The sequence below is a fragment of the Sorex fumeus genome, unplaced genomic scaffold, assembly GCF_029834395.1.
Source record: "Sorex fumeus unplaced genomic scaffold, SorFum_2.1 ptg000036l, whole genome shotgun sequence".
In the NCBI taxonomy this organism is placed as follows: domain Eukaryota; kingdom Metazoa; phylum Chordata; class Mammalia; order Eulipotyphla; family Soricidae; genus Sorex; species Sorex fumeus.
In genome coordinates, this window is record NW_026606093.1 from 22,398,467 (window position 1) to 22,419,148 (window position 20,682).

Genomic DNA, 20,682 nt, shown 5'->3' on the forward strand with positions numbered 1-20,682 from the left:
GTTACGAATTATTACATCTCAAATATACACTAAAAGAAACAATTTGGGGAAACATTAAGGCACCGTAATGATAATAATTCAATAGGCAAAAAGAAACAAAATAAAATAGGTAAGATAGAAGTTTATTTCTCCTTGAAAGTTGAGACAGGCAATTCAGGGATATTATCCTTCCTGGAAGGAACTCAATCTCTACCACATTTCTATTCACCAAAACCAAGGGATCCATTCCAGAACACAAGACAGCTGTTCAAGCTTCATCTATTATATCTACATTTCAGCTAGCAAGAATGAAAAATAGGAGAGGAGATAGGTATACCCCATTCTTGTAACATTACTTCCTGAGCGCAGAGTCAGGAGTAACCCCTGAGAATGCCAGGTGTGACCCAAAAAGCCAAAAAAAAAAAAAAAAACCCTGGGACTATTCTTTATTGAGATTATTTCTGTTGCCATGGCCTAATAAGTAAGATGCCATATAGACATATCCCACCACATGCATACTTCAAAATTCGATTTACAATTTGTTCAGGAGTGCAAGGGCAACTACAGCATAACTATCTTAAAAACTCTAGCAATGTATTCTCCGTTAAACTTTCAACTCTGGAGACTGATATTAGATCTTTCAGATTAAACAAAATCAAGTCTTTATACAGCATCAACTTTTCTTACTGGGAGTATAATTAAAATAACACTCTAGCATTTACGAAATCAACAATCCCTCAAAAAGGAAGTATCTCCTTTTTACAGAAATATTTCCTGTAAAAATAGCAATATAGCCCAGTGAGCCTTCCCATGTTTCCCTGGGAAAGGAATAAACTAAAATCTAAAGTTCTGTCTTATTATATTTAAGTAGGTTCAACCTGTAACAGGTTTTCATGAAGATTAAATGCAATTACACATGTGAAAGTGTTTCATAAACAGGAGTTTTATATAAATATAAAGTTATGCACCTTCAAAGCTATCACTCCAATAAAGACACTGATTCAACAAAATGAAAATCTTTAAAAAATTTTAACAATGTATAAATACACATAAAATCTATATGTAATAGTCCAACAAAATTTATATACACTTACAACAGAATTTAAATGCCTTTAACAGTTCTACTGTATAGTTATTGCTTTCTAAAAGAAATACCATTGATACAAATGCATGATTTATAATATCCCAATTATAGCAAGAAAAATAGATTCATAAAATGTTTCTGTGGCACTATGCCAAATATTACAACTATGCTCAATATGACATAAGAAAAATACTCTTTTAGTGGTAAAAGATAGAATTCATTAGGCCAAGGACCACTCAAGAGTTTCTAGGAAGTTTCAAAGTAAAATCGGCTTTCTTTTCAAAAAATACAAAGAACAGCAGCAGTCTCTAGGTATCCCTTAAACCAAACCTATGAAAAATCCACTTGCATACTAAGCCTTAACTATATAACTTTGTTACAAATGAAAATAAATAAAATGTTTGAACTAGCTAACACAACTGGACCAAATTTTGTTTTCACCAGCCTGTGGATGACTAGGATGAGAACTTTCACCATGTTTTACATACATTAAATCGTAACATTAACAATTACTTCACACTTATAAATAAATCAAAGTGCTCATTCTTACCATAAAAGCAAAACTTTCTTCTGAAAATATTCTATTAGAAATAATATGTAAACATAAAGACTTTTGAGACAGCCCGAGAACACATTCTATGTTCTAGGGATCAAAATGCAAAGGTCATTGTTATATATGTACACAAATACACACTCACTAATTTGACATATATGGTTATTACATGACTATACATATACAAATTTATGCCATGAATCAAAGATTGACAATTTTTCTAACAGAACTATACTTTCAAGCTAGAAAAAATTTTTGAAAAAAATTTCTTGTGAACTTTTAAAGTGGAAAAACAAACCAGTACTCTTCTTGACAACAATTTACTAAGCTCTAAAAGGTTCAGTTAAGAATCTCTTCATTTATTTCCCAAATGTAACGAAACACAAATTTTCTCAGTCTTCATGAAGTCTGATCATCTCCAGTGCTCTGCAAAAAAGAGAGAACTCCTTATTTTAAAAATTAGGAACACATTCCATAATCCTAAGAAAAGGTGACTACTATATTCAATGATTCAATCACATTACATAGCTGCCATATTGAAGAAATAAAACAAAGGATCCATCAAGATAGCCAGCATCTCACTCTGATTTTTGAAGTGTACTACAAGGTGACATATCATTCCCCCTACTAACCACTATGCAGGCTCTGTCAGACTCAAGATTCAATTTCACCCACATTCAACGTCTTTCACCATTAAGGATAAACATGACAGTTATATAAGCAGTCATTTTGGGATCATGCTGAAATCCCTCAGAATTTCTGAGAATTGGTCTCTACAACCTGTATAGGACAGTATAGGTTAGTTAAGCCCCAACTCTGTAAATCCCAATTTTATCTATTCTTAAGAAATTAATCTTTTAGAGCCTGAGTTATCTAATGTAATCCTTGCACCAATATTAGCATCATTAGAAAACTGTTAAAAATGTGAACTGAGACACCGCCCCAAATCAGCTTGTGAAAAGCTCTATTGTTATAACCTAGCAATCTGTAATTCATTTTTTTTCTAGGTGATTCTGATATATGTCCAAGTATGAAAACCACTGTCCTAAAAACATTACTTGTCCAATTTTCAACACAAGGCTGTAAAATCTTATTACTACAGACTTATCAATGTACTCAAGAGATTAAACTAATAACTACCTATAAAAAATCATCCTCTCACTTAAAATCCTGATTTAAATCACTGTAGAACTAAAGTAAAACCTCTACGTTCTGAAAAATAAATAAGAACATTTTAAAACAATCTTCAATGATACAGATGTATATTCTAATGTTTATTTAGAACCACTTTAATAAAAAGCAACTTAACTAAGGGTAACCTTATTGTTGCTTGAGCGGGCCCAGTAACATCTCCATTGTGACCATTGTTACTGTGTTTGGCATACTGAGGAGTTTGCCAGGCTTTGCCATGCACGCGAGATACTTTGGGTAGCTTGCCAGACTCCCCGAGAGGGGTGGAGGAATGGAACTCGGGTCGGCCATGTTGGCTGCTTGCAAGGCAAACACCCTACCCGCTGTGCTATCATCCATGAGTTTACTCCTATAGTTTTCAAATAATTTCAGGATACCGACAATACATTATTAGGATGTTCTACAAGCCCCCCCAAAAAAAAATAAAATAACCTTGTTATTTTGTATTTAAGTTCTTTAAAATCTTACTTTTTAAGTATTTCATAAAAACAAACAGATTTTTTTTAAATCACTAACCACATTAAAATTATACTCATGTCCAGAAAACACTTACTCGTCTTAAAAACTGCTTTCCAAGGTAAGAAGTTGCCATACTGGTTAAATTCTTTCTGCTGCCCACTTTGCACCTGATATAGCCATACAGGTTTGCACCCTGGAGCACCACACCCATGATAACCACTGCCTGGGATAGAGAAAAAAATAAAGGTTACTGACTAAAAGTAATTGATCTTTCCCTAGCCACAAATGTAATGAAGGAGATAAGGAGGTACTGCAAAGTGAAGACTGCCAATGAGATGCCCTAACTCACCACAATAGACCTATTCAATTTATGCTCTGCATAACATATGTAACCTATCCAGTATGGGGTGGGGAGTTGGGGGGGGGGAGGGGGGTGGCGGTGCACGTGAGGATCAAACCTGGAAAAGGCCATATACAAGCCAAGCTCCCTACCAGCTATACTATCTCTCTGGCACCTCTTATTCCATTCTTACATAGGCACACATTTGCAGCCCTGGCTGTCTAACTGAAAATAAGCTCGTTTTACCCATGGTACCATCCCAACCTTTAGGTTATTAAAGGGATGATCTCCTACACTCACAAAACTCAAAACAAATAACCAACTCCCAATCAGCAGCTTGGGAGAGCTGAGAAGTCCCACGAAGAAGACATACGGATGGCCAGCAGGCAAATGAAAGTGTTCATCATCTTTAAATATCAAGAAAATTTCAAGATGAATTTAGCTCTATTCATCTATTCATCATCACTACCTCCACAATTAAAAAAACAAAAAAACAACAACCTCTCCCATTATGTAAGATAAAAGAAACAGTAAATAAGAACAACAAATGGTAAGTCGCTGGAACTGAAGATTTTGTCTACAGAACTCATCTCATGGCTGGGGGTGTGGGTGGGTGGTAGTGACCCTGGGACACTGGTGGTGGGAAGTGGGTTCTCTCATAATGGACGTGGTACTGAAATAATGTATGCATAATTAACAGTATTATAAAACCCAGTACCTCAACAAAAGCGGTTTTAAAACAGAGAAAAAGAAAATATTATCTTCTAAAATGTAAGGGAAAGAAGTTGTGACACGAATCAGCCAAGTCAACATTTAAGAAAAGAGCAAGAGGAAAATAATATATTTTGGAAAAAGAAAAAAATCACCCAAAATAAAATTTAGCCTGTTAGGAAGAAAAGGAAGAAACATGCAACATCAGGAGTATATTATATATTTAAAGACACAGTGATTCAATAAAAAAATTTATTTAAAAGGAATAGGAGCAAATATAAAAGTGGTCTTTTCATTCTCATTTATAGTCTGTAATTCAAAAAACCAATAGAGATGAGGGGCCAGAGCAATAGTATAGCAGGGAGGGTGCTTGACATGCACATGGCCAACCTGGGCTCAATCCCTAACATCCAGTATGGCCTTCAAAGCACTGCCAAGGACTAATTCCTGAGTGCAGAGCCAGGAGTGACCCCTGAATATCGTTGGGTGTGGCAGGAAAAAAAAATGGATGCAAGAAGACAGGAAAAGCAGGAGAAAATATCAGCACTAACTTTACCACATTTAATTGCAGGCAATTATTTTAAACAGTTCTTCATTGATTAAAGAGGGTATAACACAAACATACAAAATAGTAAGAGCTAGAAAAACTAGAACAATGAAAATGGACGATCAATTTTCCAACTCTACCACAACAGTATTCATGTTTATGCACATACACAGAAAAGGGAAATCTATATAGCACAATAAACACTTTTAAAAGGGAAATACAATAAAGGCCAAAATGTATCTTACATCGATTTGCTCGAGTAAAGGCCCTCCCGTTGATCATCGATTTGCTCGAGCGGGCCCAGTAACGTCTCCATTGGAGACTTTGTTGTTACTGTGTCTGGCATATCGAATACATCACGGGTGGCTTGCCAGGCTCTGCCGTGTGGGCGAGATACTCTCGGTAGCTTGCCGGGCTCTCCGAGAGGGGCGGAGGAATCGAACTCGGGTCGGCCATGTTGGCTGCGTGCAAGGCAAGCGCCCTACCGCTGTGCTATCGCTCCAGCCCTTATATATGTTAAATTAAATAAACTCATGTATTAAAGAATTAAGACAGTTGGGGTTACAATACAAAGAGAACACAGACACCTAGGAGCGAAGGAGAGAGGCCCCAGACTACACAACTTTACCCACAAACTGATGGGACTTTCAGAAGCTCTGCTGTTTCAGTGACCAAGTATGTGGTACTTTATTATGGCAGCCCGAGCAAACAAATATAGTAAAAAAAGACCAATCAGCTTGCTAGCTGAAACCCTCCAGTAGTCTAACTGCAGGAAGCCACCACGCCTTGAAAAAGCCCAAACTAGCAACATAGAAAAACGAGGTCATGAAATCTCCCAGAGATGCCTTAAGAGACCCCACATACCAGCTGTTTCCTGTCAGAAGACACCAAGCCAAACCTCATAAACAAGCCCTATCCTAGCTCCTAAACTAGAGAAACTTGTGAGAGATTATAAAATGACTATCATTAACTCATTACAGTTTGAAAAAATTATATAAGCAAAAGATGATCAAGATAGGTTCTAAATTCCCAAAGACTACTATGGGATGGGGGGAGAGTAAAGGAGGGAAGGAAACTGGGGACACTGGCAGTGATATATATATATATATATATATATATACAAGGTGAAGGTGGAGCGATAGCACAGCGTTAGGGCGTTCGCCTTACAAGCGGCCAACATGGCCGACCCGAGTTCGATTCCTCCGCCCCTCTCGGAGAGCCCGGCAAGCTACCGAGAGGATTCGATATGCCAGACACAGTAACAACAAAGTCTCCAATGGAGACGTTACTGGGCCCGCTCGAGCAAATCGACGATCAACGGGAGGGCCTTTACCTTACCTTACCTTAAGGTGAAGGGAAGGGTGTTGGAACATGGTATGACTGAAACCCAATCATGAACAACTTTGTAATTGTGTATCTCACTGTGACTCAATTAAAAAATAAAATGTAAAAGAAAATGTAAAAGAAAAAAAAAAGACTACTATTAGCACCAAACTAACCTAAAGATATTTGACTAAAATTTAATGAGCATTCCTATCCAGGATGTTGTAAATAGGATCATCTCTGTACAAGGTAGACTAAATAAAAATTCTAATGCTAGGCACTTTACAATTGCTAAAATGGTATCAAGACATACTCATTAAATAAAGAAATGCAGAGTTGGGGAACAGGATTAAGGAAGTACATGGTGAAGCTACCTTTTCAAAATGTATGGTGGCACTGTCCTCCCATTGTTAATTGATTTGCTCGAGTGGGCACCAGTAACGTTTCCATTGTGAGACTTCTTGTTGTTACTGTGTTTGGCATATCGAATACACCACGGGAAGCTTGCCAGGCTCCGCCATGCGGGCGGGATGCTCTCGGTAGCTTGCTGGGCTCTCCAAGAGGGACGGAGGAATCGAACCTGGGTCGGCCACAGAGAAGGCAAACGCCCTACCTGCTGTGCTACTGCTCCAGGCCCAAAATGTATTGTAAATGTTAAAATTGTTATAATTATTTTAATTATAATTACCCATCAGACATGAATTTGTTAATAATTCTATATTGATACTCACCAACCACTTTACTCTGAAAGAGAAGAGAGCAGTAAAGGCAAATACCACCCACAGCACTGGACAGACAATAAGTCCTAGCCAAAAGATCCTTGACTCTGCTTCTGAAACGGTTTTACTCTCTTGAGAAGATGCCTACGAAAGAACATGAACTTAATCACTGCATTTATAGTATTTTCCAGTAAAAAATTTAAAACTTTTAATGAAAAACATCTTACCCTCAAATTCAAATTAATGAATCCAAGTCCTAAATTAGAACATTTATTATTTAATTTTAGTAACGAACTTTAGTGTACTTTAAAGAACTTTTTTTAAAAGCTGGACCAGAGATAGCTCAAGTGGTGAGCTCTGATTCCCACCCGAGCATTTCATACCCCCTAAGCAGTGCCAGCTATTATCTGTGTGGCCCTTATAACCTAAGCACTAGCCCATAAAGTCCATACTGCTGCACCAAGCAACATCCTGGAGAGTCTCCAGCTCCCTATACCCCAGCACTGCTGGGGAAGATCCCTATTATACAAGTATTTTTGAAAGAATATTGCATTTTCAAGATAATCTGTCATGATTAAAACAATAAAGATATTTTCTGAGAAACTTTAGTTCTATTTTTATTGCACTTATATAATTTACTCTTAAGAAAAAACTGAATTAAAAATCAAGGCTATCATTAGCCCAGAAACTAAATGTCTCAATCAGAGATTTAAAAAAAAACAAATGAAAGTGAGGAATTCTGTACCAGTGGGCACAATGTCCAACACAAGAAATTTGAAAGACTTGTAAGTCATTTTCAAGGTAGATTTTAACAGAAAGGGATATGCAGTCATTGAACATAACGTTCCTTTGAAAGGGTAACTGTCAAGGTCCTTCCAAGGACAAAAGCAATTTAATTGGCACCATCTGCAAAAATTATGCCTTCTTCCTCTAAAGCTGACTTCCTTAGGAAATTTGAATGTTTACTATAGACAAGTAGGCTAACTCAAAACAAACCCGTCTCCCCTAAAGAACAGACTGCTCTGATAAACTGAGATTTTCTATACAGTCCCAATTATTCTTAAGAGAACCATAAAAGCAAGAACAGACCAGTTACTGGAAACAATTATCTGCTGGACATAGAACAGAGGTTCCCAAACCTATGTTGCCTACAGCCTACGATGGGGGTGGGGGGGGGGGAGGGCGGGGGATGAACCACTCAGTGCCCTCTTGGAAATCGACCTTCTTTAGGTAAATAGACAGAAAGCACCAGCCATTTGCATACAAGGCTACTATTTCTTCCCCAGCCTCTGTGAGAGACAGTATCTCCCACTATGAGAAACACTAAATAGAAAAGTCTCTGGAGACATCAGGCAAGCAGCACAAAGCTGAGGGTCACAAGAAAGAGATGCTTCCTCAGATGCAACTCCCAGTAAGCAGCTTCACATGCTGCATAAATCCTGACCCAAAGTCCTCCTAGAGGATTCTTTGCTATTTCCAGTCAAGGTTAGATATAAAATTATAATGTTTTAAAAGTACCATCTGCTTTCAACATGCATCTCCCATCCTGAAAGTAGCCTATGGACCGAACATGATTGCCACTCAATGCCTCTTTTGCAAACACCCAAAAAGAGAGAGAAAACAAAAGGGAATGCCCTGCCACAGAGGCGGAGGGGGGGGCCGGGGGGGGGGGGGAGATATTGGGATACATGGTGGTGGAAAATGAGCACTGGTGGAGGGATGGGTATTTGATCATTGTATAATCGAAACCCAAGCACAAAGATTTGTAAGTCTACAACTGTACCTCATGGTGTTTCACTAATAAAAATATATTTTAAAAAAAAGTACCATCTGATTTAGTGTAAACATACCAACCGATATGGGGAAGTGCTGTTGATCTTAAACATGCCATCCTTAAATATCCAAATGTAATGTAAATGTAAATAACAATTTACATAGAGTTAATTGAAAAGACACTAACAGTAACAAAAAGACGGCCTACCTTCCTGGACTCAAACACCCAATGGCTTTTTCCATCTTCATCAATATGATTCCACCAACGCAGACCAACCATTAATCTACCTGTGACATTCTGACAAACACACAAATTTCAAAGGCATTACTTAATGACTTATTCTATGTCTTAGTGTTTCAACAAACAAAAGTCTTCAGCATTGTCTTCATTAACAGTCAGATAATGATCATCTACAAATCCAGCAGATTTGGTAGTGACAAGGTAAGTATATTTTATAAACATGACCCTTCACTTTTTCCTGGTGAAATCATAAAGGTAAAGGTAAAGGCCCTCCCGTTGATCGTCGATTTGCTCGAGCGGGCCCAGTAACGTCTCCATTGGAGACTTTGTTGTTACTGTGTCTGGCATATCGAATACTCTCGGTAGCTTGCTGGGCTCTCCGAGAGGGGCGGAGGAATCGAACACGGGTCGACCACGTTGGCCGCTTGTAAGGCGAATGCCCTACCCGCTGTGCTATCGCTCCAGCCCATATCATATCCTTTCTCTAATTCCTTAAATACTTTGCTCTTTAATTTACTGGGAGTTTTTTCTCCCTCTACTCCTATGACTGCATCCTCACTGACTCCAAAAATGGTTGTTATGAACTGAATATTTGTGTCTCTTTTTTGTTCATGTTGAAACTCTGCCTAGCTCCATACGATAAAACTATTAAGAGATGGAATGTGGGACCAGAGATGTAATATAGTACAGTGGATAACGTATTTGCTTTGCACACATCTGACCCAAATTCAATCCCCAGCATCCTATACTCTCCCCTGAACTCACAAGAAGTGATCCCTGAGCAGAGTCAGGAGTCCCTAGGCACCACTGGGTGTGTACGCCATCCCCCTACCCCCACCCTGACAGAAAAAAATAAATAAAGAGATGATTACCATTACATCTAGAAGTGTCAAGAGAGGGCTTGTTTCTTTTAAACTCCCTACCCCACCACCACCAAGCAAGTATACAGAAAGTTAGCAATTTGAAATACATAAGGCTCTCACCAGAAGTCAATCATACTGACACCCCAATCTTGGAAATAAATTGAGAAATAGATTCCTGTTATTTATAAATCACCTATCTATGGTACTATTATAACATTCCAAACTTACTAACACAATAGTTCTGGGCACAGTCCTTCATCGGTATCACACATAAGCAATTTCTTTTTCTTACTAATGTAACTTTAATAGCTTTCCTGTGTATTTCAATGTGCTGGTAATAAAACAGTGTCTAACAAATACATCTTTCTCCCAATGAAATTTCAAGTGTACTGTGTAGAAGAAGCTAACAAAAAAGGCAAAATGCACTATTACCAACTGTGTTATAAGGGAAAATGGAAGTTACCTTAATAGGCTTCCAGGGAAATTAAATTTAATCTTTGAGTAAGATAATGACTCCCTGGTGAATAAACATTTGGAATGAAATTTAATGGGTACACAGGAATCAGTAACACAGGAAACTTTTCATTAATGCTGTGGAGTAACATACTGGAGCTAATGTGAATTCAGATAGGCAAAAAGAAAAAAAAGTTTTTTCCTAACTGCTGGATGAAATTTAGAATATATTTAACTTATAAATGTAAACGATGAACCATAAGTAAAGTAAGTAAAGGCCCTCCCGTTGATCGTCGATTTGCTCGAGCGGGCCCAGTAACGTCTCCATTGGAGACTTTGTTGTTACTGTGTCTGGCATATCGAATACTCTCGGTAGCTTGCCGGGCTCTCCGAGAGGGGTGGAGGAATTGAACTCGGGTCGGCCATGTTGGCTGCGTGCAAGGCAGACGCCCTACCCGCTGTGCTATCGCTCCGATGAACCATAATAAAATTAATAATATCCATAACTCTACAATAAAAACAGTAATTTTCATATTGTACTATGATACGGATATCACAAAATACTGTTTATGATTATCACTGCTTTGAAAGTAATCAGATGTGCTGTTAGATCATGGGATTTAACACATTTGTAAAGTATATACTATTGTAGCACTGTCCTCTCCTTGTTCATTGATTTGCCCAGGGCACCAGTAACATCGTCTCCATTGTGAGACTTGTTGTTACTATTTTTGGCATATTGAATACAACATGGGGAGCTTGCCAGGCTCTGCTGTGGGGGCAGGATACCAGATACTCTCGGTAGCTTGCTGGGCTCTCTGAGAGGGATGGAGGAATCGAACCTGGGTCAGCCACGTGCAAAGCAAACAAACGCTCTACTCGCTGTGCTATCGCTCCAGGGCTGGAGCGATAGCACAGCGGGTAGGGCGTTCGCCTTACAAGCGGCCAACATGGCCGACCCGAGTTCGATTCCTCCGCCCCTCTCGGAGAGCCGGGCAAGCTACCGAGAGTATTCGATATGCCAGACACAGTAACAACAAAGTCTCCAATGGAGACGTTACTGGGCCCGCTCGAGCAAATCGACGATCAACGGGAGGGCCTTTACCTTTATATACTATTACCAAATTAAAAAATTTTTTAATGTTCTAATTATGTTTCACTATAAATGCTTTCTTTATAATCTTAATTCTTTTATGTTTTAAAAATATTCAGCTTGTGATTCTTATTACTACTGATTTTGTCCTTGAAGCAAATAAAACAAAAAGGTGAAAAATAAATAACAGAAGCATCATTCATAATTTTGTAGGATTGTGAAAAATCTACAACTAACAAAAAAGATTAATAATCCTCTTTTATAATGGTGCAGGAGGCAAAAGAACATATCAGATGAAGTACTGGATGAGAAAAAAGAAAATAAAATCTGTGGGTTTAATGGGATTTGATTGAATAATTAGATACGGGGTAAGAAGAAGGTATCTCACCCATCCTGGTCTGCTCAACTAAAAATAATGCCACACTCTATGAAAGGAAAATGCTGATGGGGGAAGAGCAGCATTTGGGGCTAGAGAAGGACAAGGAATATTTTTTAGCTGAATCTGAAGTGCTTTCAAGATAGTAAAGTAAAAATATCACGAAGACGTAGAGGTAGGTCTGAAGCTGTGAGGACCAATATGCAGTAGAAATACAGGTCCAGAGACAATCTAGCTTTAGGGTAAGCAATCAAAATCAACTATGATAGATACCATTTAGAAAAGGATTATAGAGAGAAGGATTATAGAGAGAATGGATTATATAGAGAGGGCTGGAGCGATAGCACAGCGGTAGAGCGTTTGCCTTGCACACAGCCGACATGGCCGACCCGAGTTCGATTCCTCCGCCCCTCTGGGAGAGCCCGGCAAGCTACCGAGAGTATCTCGCCCGCACGGTAGAGCCTGGCAAACTCCCTGTGACATATTCGATATGCCAAACACAGTAACAACAAAGTCTCCGATGGAGACGTTACTGGGCCCGCTCGAGCAAATCGATGATCAACAGGAGGGCCTTTACTTTACTTACTATAGAGAGAAAAAGAGAAAGACTTGAGGATAAAATTCGCATTGTAGAAATGTTAACACAAAAGAATAGCAAAAGAGAAAAGCTGAAAAAGATGACCAAGATTTATAGGCATATTCAAAAAACAGCTCTTGGAGTATTTTCAAAATCTTCATTATCCTATTTTCCAATTCTTTAGTAGTTTTGCTATTTTCTCAAGCTCATTGTTTTTGAAACTCTCAGATCACTGTCTAACAATAAAAGTCTCTAGTGTATGTTGAAATGTTTGTGTCTAAAACTCAAATATCACTACTTTGTAAATCACAGTTCTTTAATTAAAAAAATAAGTCTCTGGTCTATTGTTTTTCCTCTAGATTCAACCTTAAGATACATTCTCATGTAACACTCATCTGTCAGGTTTATTAGAGTCCTAACACCTTCTCAAAGCTCGAGTGCCGATGATCACTGTAATCATGACTAAGTAACAGAGAGACTGGGAGAGATCTGACTGAAAGGCATAGAACAAGGTCTTCAAAGCTGGAGGTCTTGAGTTTGGAGGTCATTATCCTGGTATCATGTACCACTCCCCACAATACCATCAAGTATAGTTCTAGTTGTCCTAAATACTGTAATACATATATGATATATAATTGTTTATTACAATATAGTACATAATAATTTCGGGCTGTAGCATGAAAATAACATCAGATTAAGTGTTGCTGGACTCTTGAGCACCAACAAGAAGGTGATTTCCTCCTTGCCCACAAAAACAATGGACAGAAGTATCTACAACTGCAACTTTTGTTTGCAACTTTTGTTTTCTTTTCAAGATATCTAGTACCAATTCTGAAAACTCTTTTAACTTCTAGCTTTGTTACAGTGGTCTAGTAAACACAGCTACTTTGTACAATTTACTTGGATTTTCTTCACAAAGATATTTAATCAATTTTTGAAAATGTTCTATAGAACAAGACTTTATCTTTATACATGTAAGTTCTAAACACTGCTCAACTAACACAATTAAATGGACCATATTATTCCATTTGCTCCTTTAGATTGTCATTTACATAAATGTATTATTTTGTCACTGGTCTCTCAAGGCCGGATTTATTAGAGTCTTATTACAATGACATTTCTTCCATATTCTCATAGGGTTTTACTATAGTTCTAGCATATAACTAGTGTTATATTATAGTTTGATATAGCAACATTCTGTGAATGATCCTATGATTCATAAAATAACCTATCTTGATCCATTTAATCCTGCCTACTATCACTTCTAGTTTGCATGACAATATAAAGATGCCATGTTTCTTTTTATTTTAATTGCTCTGTTTCTTTGTCATCATTTATGTTTTGCTGATCATTGTTTTTTGGTGGGCCACACCTGTCTGTGCTCCAGGTTTACTGATGGCTCTATACTAAGGAATCATTCCTGGCAGGGCTGGGGGACCATTTGCACTGTTAAGGTTCAAACCAGGGTCAACTGCTTGCAAGGCCTTACATAACCTTAGTACTAGCTCTCAGACCCCTGATTATTATTTTAATTTGATGCTTTTGGCTGGATTTTTTATTTTTGGTTCAATCTTAAATGATTATCTTTTATAAGTTTATTCAAATTACACTTATTACTATAACTAAATACTTGTACTTATAATATTGCTTTTCTTTTTCTTGCTATATAAACTTTTTAGGTTGTTCCTATCTTTTTAATCTTGTAGAAAATACACTTCTTTTAAATTTTAGTAGCTACCGTTAAAATTTTTGAAAACTGTTAATCTTTTTGAAAACCGTATTTGTCATAATAAAAACAAAGTATGATATAGGATACACCATGTAAAAACACTTTTTAAAATATCCTCCTCCCCTCTACTTGGTCTTTGTTAATTATCAATTAGGGCATTAGATAAAGATTGCCTTTCAAAAACATTTTTTTAAAAAAATAATTATATTTTTTGACAACTCCACTGAGATTTACAAATATCACATCTCTATTCTAACTACTTTCAGAATCCTGTCTCCCATCTTTACCAGATGTACTTAGTAATTTCCCCATTGATGATTTCAATTTAATTCCTATCTAAATTACTTGGACATCTATAAGTAATACTAATAATAAAATGATGGCATTTTTAAGCTCTTAGTTTCAAAAGTCTGAAGGTTATCAGGCAAAATTAACTGTCTGAAGACCACATTCTTTACTGCAATACAGAAATTACATGAACAAAAACAACATTCTTCAAAACAAAATTTGTAAACAAGAACCAGTAATATACATGTCTCTGAAATTCCAAAGTCAGTTTTTGTTTTGTTTTGCCTTTGAGTTTCTTCTCCACCACTTTCACTATGAAAAAAACTCAACACACAAAGTCAAATTTTACAGTTAATACCCATAAATGCATACCTGGAGTACACAGTATATTTTGTTATTTTGCTATAGCTGCCTTATCATATAGCTATCAATCTATATATCAATCCACCTACCTCTGTACCCATCATTTATAATATCTGAGTTTGAAGCTATTCCTTACACTCCTTTCTACACTCTTATAGCAGGATTTCCGAAATTAAGAACTACTAATATTTGGGGGATTTCTGAAACTAAGAACTACTAATTACTACATGTAATTCTTTGTTGTAAGGAGTTATCTTGTCTACTTAAAATTTCTGGCAGCAGTCCTGCTACCTAATGAGTGACACTACCACTTCCACCACCTCCAACTGTGACTAATGAGGCAAAATTGGACAGACTGAGAATCACTTCCCTAAAGTATACAAAGGAGCCTTTGCAAATTCATTCTTTGTGGACAAAGTATCCTGGGCTATCTAAAAATTATAAAGACATATCTAGAGGTGGCCGTAAAGCAAAAACCAATGGTGCAGACAAGAAACTATCCATAGAATAAGGAACTGCTAGTCACCATCTGTTGATTTAATTTCAAAACTGATGCAAACTGACAAAAAGCACAAACAAGTCAGTGATAATAACCAACAAGTGGTGTGTTAGGCTGGAGACTTTAACATATACGTAAGCAGAAATGAAGTCCACAGTTAGAAAAAAACAGGCAACACCAATCCAAACTGCTTTGTCATATTATTTCACTTCATATTTACGTTAATTTCATATTAAATATATTTTTAAAATAAAAACAAACCTACCTTGACAGCCCAAAAGTCACATGACAACAATAAGATAATTGTCACCATACAGGCAATAAAGCTGCTGCTGAACAATTCACTGAGAAGATAGACTATAATTGCACTGATGCGAAAGAATAAATGGAAAAATGATGCCACTGGGTGTCTGAAAACCAAAACATAATAAAAGAAATGCAATTACACTTGCTATGGGTACTGCAGATGTAGATGAAAAATGTTTCAGGCACAGCATAACCATGCAGTTTTGTACAAAATAATGTATGACTCAAGAAAGAAGTAAACTGCCTACCTCTTTTTTTTTTCAAAAGTCCCAATATTTGACTAGGCCCTGTTATTACAGAAAATACACTATGTAAACACGATTTTAACTTCTGTATTAATTTCAAAAAAATATAAGAAACCTTAGCAAGCATGTAAAAGAAAAGAAACAATACTCTTAGAATTTTAATCCCATTTCCACCTGTTCAAAATTATCCCAAAATAATGTCTAGGCTCTCAGAAATCACTTTTGGCATTAAAAAAAAAAAAAGCACCAGCAAATAGTTTGTTTTTAGTTTGCGGTGGGGTTTGTTTTGTAGTACAGGATGCTGTTTTGTTTTGTTGTCACACCTGGCATTACTCAAACTTAGTACTGGTGCTGGGCTCAGGGATCAATCCTGGGGGAGTTCGAGGAACATATGTCGTACCAAGGATTAAATATATATATATCGATTTGCCAATTTGAACCCTTCACATAAACGAAATCAAACAATACGTGATCTTTCGTGATTAGCATACCTCACCCTAACATGTTTTCAAAGTTCAGGCAGAACTGAATTTCTTCAAAAACAATTAAATTTGGAGTAGGAATATACTTTGCTTGATGCTTTTATATTAATTTACAAGATGCAATTCTGGGGCCGGAGAGACAGAATGGGGGTTAAGGCACTTGCCTTGCCTGCAGTCAACTCTGGATTAATTCCTGGCACTGCATATGGTCCCCTGAGCACTGCCAGGATGATCCCTGAGTGTAGAACCAAGCAAAAATAAGCCCTAAGCACTGATGGGCATGATCCAAAAACAAATGAAATGCAATCATCGTCTCAAACAAAAAAACTAGCAATACCACAACATTTACAAGCATATCACAACTACTCCATCTTGAAGCACATCACAACTGCTCTATCTGGAATCCCATCTGTCTACAGACAGAACAGCAATGGATACTAACACAACTCCATAAACTAGCTTCATACCTGATTTTGGATTTTTTTGGTCTATCAGTAGCCTCCTCTTCAGCATCAAATAGTGAAACATCTTCAGTATCATCATTACTGTCCTAATAGGAAAATAAAACATCCATGACGTAAAACAAAATTCAGTATCTGCCCACCCACCCTATGCAATCAAAATGAAGGATGCTAATCAAAATGGAAGGCAAATGAAAACATGGTCAAAGGGGGATTCACCACCGCTGGAAAGGCCTTGCAATTCCACCACCCTCAATCACCTGGCAAAATAACTCATGAAAATCCTCTACCCTTACCCAAGTAGCACTGTAGCACTGCCCGCCCATTGTTCATCGATTTGCTCAAGCGGGCACCAGTAACATCTCCATTGTGAGACTTGTCATTTGTTTTTGGCATATCGAATATCCCACAGGGAGCTTGCCAGGCTCTGCCATACCCTTACCCAAGTAGCTGAACTTTCTGAGAAAATCACCAAGAATACAGATTATCAGCCTAAAACTTTGCTGGGAAAGTTTTAAGTGGGAATTCTCACACAAGACAGCTGAAACAGGAGGGATACACCTAATATTTCTAGCTCTACCACAAAATCCTCTTCGGCAGTTCTATTTCCCTGACCCCTTACACACATCTCCTTCTCTTTTCATTCAATGCTAAACCAACTGCATTTGGACTTCCCTCTTTTTCTGTCTTCCGAGGGCCATGTTCCATCACTTTTTTTCCTTTATTCACACTTCTGTATCTTTGAGTCTTTCTAATGGGTCTTTCTAATCAGCATATAAATTTCTTCAGGTGTCATTTATTGCTTCAGAGTTACCTTTTTGCATATAAACTTCTTTAGGTATCATTTCATGCCCTAAAAACTGTCTTTATTTTTTAACACTGATCCTCTTCTTCTACAATCTACTTTCCCTTCCACAGCATTCCTTCCTTTCATGACCTAACACCCTTAAGGGTCAATTCACTACATTCTGACAATAAATCCATAACAATAAATTACTTATACCTTTACTAGTTTCAATGGGCTGGAGCAATAGCACAGCAGGTAGGGCATTTGCCTTGCACACAGCCGGCATGGCTGACCAGAGTTCGATTCCTCCGCCCCTCTCTGAGAGTCCAGCAAGCTACCAAGAATATCTATCTCGTCTGCATGGCAAAGCCTGAAAAGCTCCCCGTGACGTATTCAATATGCCAAACACCTAACAACAAAGTCTCACAATGGAGACATTACTGGGCCCACTCGAGAAAATCAATGAACAATGGGAGGACAATAGTGACTAGTTTCAATTACTTCTCAGTCTCCCATTCTGTATCTCTACCCTCACCCCAGTCCTATTCAACCCTCCCATTATCCAAAGCAATCTTCCTAACATGGAAATCAAACCCCCTCACTGCTCAAACTTTTTAGTGGTGCTTCTACATGTACAGCATAAAATAAACTGTCACTTTTACTTATAGCAGCATTGGAGATTTCATGGTCTGATTATTTACTACTTTCCTTCTGATTCTCATCAAACCCTGTGCTCCCAGGACACTGCAGCAATACCGTTAATATCGTCTCTGTAAACACCATGAGCTCTCTCATATTTCTGCCTTGCCCAGAGGCTCTTCCCACGACCATCAACTACACAGCTTTTCATTAGGAAATTATATCTTCTTTCAAATTTTGGCTCAAATACTACAAGAAGTGGTAAACTTTCCCAGAAATCCTGAAGCCTACCATTACCATTTTTCATATTCCCATACTTGAAGAGATGGCCATTTGAAAAGTGATTTCGAGGAATTCAGAATGCATTTCTATTTCATTGCATTGAACTAAATCCTAGTGTCTACCAAAGTACCAGTCAAGAGGAGGAACAATATTTGTTGAAGGCATGAAAGAATAAACAAGGCAATTTCCCGTAATATAAGGCAGACTATTATAGGTGCCAGAATAATGCTAAATGCAATGACAACACAGGAAAAGAAGTGTCATTTTTACCAGAAGGCTCTAGAAAAGTTTCCTAGGGCTAATGAATTTGTTCTTATAGTGCAAGTAGGCCTCCTGATCCCAAAACTTCTGTCCCAGGCAGTTTCTTTCAAGGATGAAGATGCTAAAGACATCCTCTGAATATTTGGGTATTTGTAAGTCAGAAAGATGTAAAGACGTGAGCCATGAAGCTGAAAAAGTGCTGATAAATGAAAACTGAATCAGGAGAGGATGGTGTAAAGGGAAGGAAGTTTCCAGAAAAGGAGATCCATTTCACTCTATCAAGGGCCACTGCTCCCAGGAGTAAAATGAACATCAAAAAGTTCAACAGAGAGCTGGAGCGATTGCACAGCGGGTAGGGCGTTTGCCTTGCACGTGGCCAACCTGGGTTCGATTCCCAGCAACCCATGTGGTCCCCTGAGCACCGCCAGGAGTAATTCCTGAGTGCATGAGCCAGGAGTAACCCCTGTGCAACGCCCGAGTGTGACCCAAAGAGCAAAAACAAAAAAGTTCAACGGTTCCTAGTGATAAGTGATATCAATAAACAATTTTCAGAACCTGTTCACAGCCAGAAGAAAGCATCTGATAGACACAATGGGAAGATTAAAAAAACAAACAAACAAATATAACTATAAAAAGCATGTGGTGAGGGGTGCTTATTTTTCAAGACGGAAGTTCAAGCATCTTTATGCTTATGTGAATAAGCTTCAAAAGGGCCAGAGGAGGAATAAGGCATCAGAGAAAAGTGAGAACGGCTGAAAGCTTGGCAGGCAGCATTCAAGGCTCACTTAAGGTTCAAACAGAAGATCATTATGGTTTCTGTTTCTTCTCCAGCCTCTTTCAGCCTGTTCACAGGTACAGAGTGCTGACCTGAACTGTCATTTAGTTTTATCCACTCAGGTCACCTCCTCAAGAGTGCCTTCTGACCCTAGATCTTTAGACTGCCCTGGTGTCAGTACATCAAGTTGCCTTTGCTTTCGTTATTTATTTATGTAACGTACCAGGTCTCCCCATCCTGACCGGTTGACAAGCTAGCTCTAATTCAGACAACTATTAAAGACAAGAATTGGTCTTGTATAAGTGATGAACAGCCCTGTCCTAGGTCTAGAATTATACCTGAACCACAGTAACTCCCCAATAAGGGAAAAGAAAAAAAAAAATCAAATCATGAACGTAGGATAACCTAAGTGAAAGTGGGCTATCAACAGCAAGTTGGTTTTTTTTTTTTAATTTAACATTTTGCGTTTTAATGAAGTCACCATGAATTACAAAGTTATTCACCACTGGGTTTCAAGAATACAATGTTTCAACAGTGATTCCTTCTCCCACGCCCCTTTCCCTCATCAAGGCGCCCCCTTCCTCGGCCACCCATACGTGCCCCGTTGACAGGCACTTTCTGATTTGGACACTGGGATGCCAGCACGGCTGCCAGGAGGGCTGATGCCCAGCACGCCTGACCTCCCAGCTTCCAGCCCCCTCTGCTGGAGTGGATGGACCCCCCGCCCCAACACCGCGGTCCCAGGGTGCCCGGCCCGGCCCACTCCACCCAGGCTCCGCTCCCCGGGACTTGATCTCAAGTTCCTGCGGCCTTTGGCCACCGCCTCTCCCTTGCCGGACAGAAAGAAACAGGACAGTGCGGTGACAAATCCCCTGAGCACTTCAGCTTCCAAGTTTAGGCGACTGAGTCACGTTTACTGATCCCACCGACGCTGGGCACGAACGCGGCCTTCACGGATACCCGCACGGTCCGCACCGAGTGACCAGCCGCCCTGGCCGGCCCGGAGGACGCGCCCCCGCCCACCCCCACCCCGAGTCCGGCCTGCGCGCGGAGACCACCCACGGCCCCCTCCGCCCCGGCCGGTGGGGAGGACGCGCCCCAACAACGCCCAGCCCGCGCCCCCGAGCCCACAACCCCTCACCTGCGGCAACATGACGGACGCGCGCAGCCCTACTTCCGGGGGCCACGTCAGCTTGGCGGCCGGCGGGTGGGGCTGGCGCCGGGGCGGCCGCGGCCATTCACCGGACCGGGAGGAGCCGAGCGGCCGCGGCGTCGGTCCCCAC

General features: G+C 39.0%; 1 protein-coding gene across 2 annotated transcripts; it reads right to left on the reverse strand.

The window, feature by feature from the left end:
- Positions 1-439: 439 nt before the first annotated feature.
- TVP23C (trans-golgi network vesicle protein 23 homolog C) lies at positions 440-20,682 on the reverse strand. 2 transcript variants are annotated; one of them, XM_056117797.1, is made up of 7 exons: positions 20,541-20,682; positions 16,662-16,744; positions 15,427-15,571; positions 8,888-8,977; positions 6,919-7,050; positions 3,361-3,489; positions 443-2,042 (listed from the first exon to the last, which is right to left on the reverse strand). In XM_056117797.1, the coding sequence occupies exons 1-7, from the start codon at positions 20,550-20,552 to the stop codon at positions 2,016-2,018; spliced, it is 618 nt and encodes a 205-aa protein (XP_055973772.1). In that variant the 5' UTR covers positions 20,553-20,682; the 3' UTR covers positions 443-2,015. The 2 variants fall into 2 exon arrangements, with proteins under 2 accessions (XP_055973774.1, XP_055973772.1); XM_056117799.1 differs by lacking the exon at positions 15,427-15,571 and having other exon boundaries at positions 440-2,042; positions 20,541-20,589.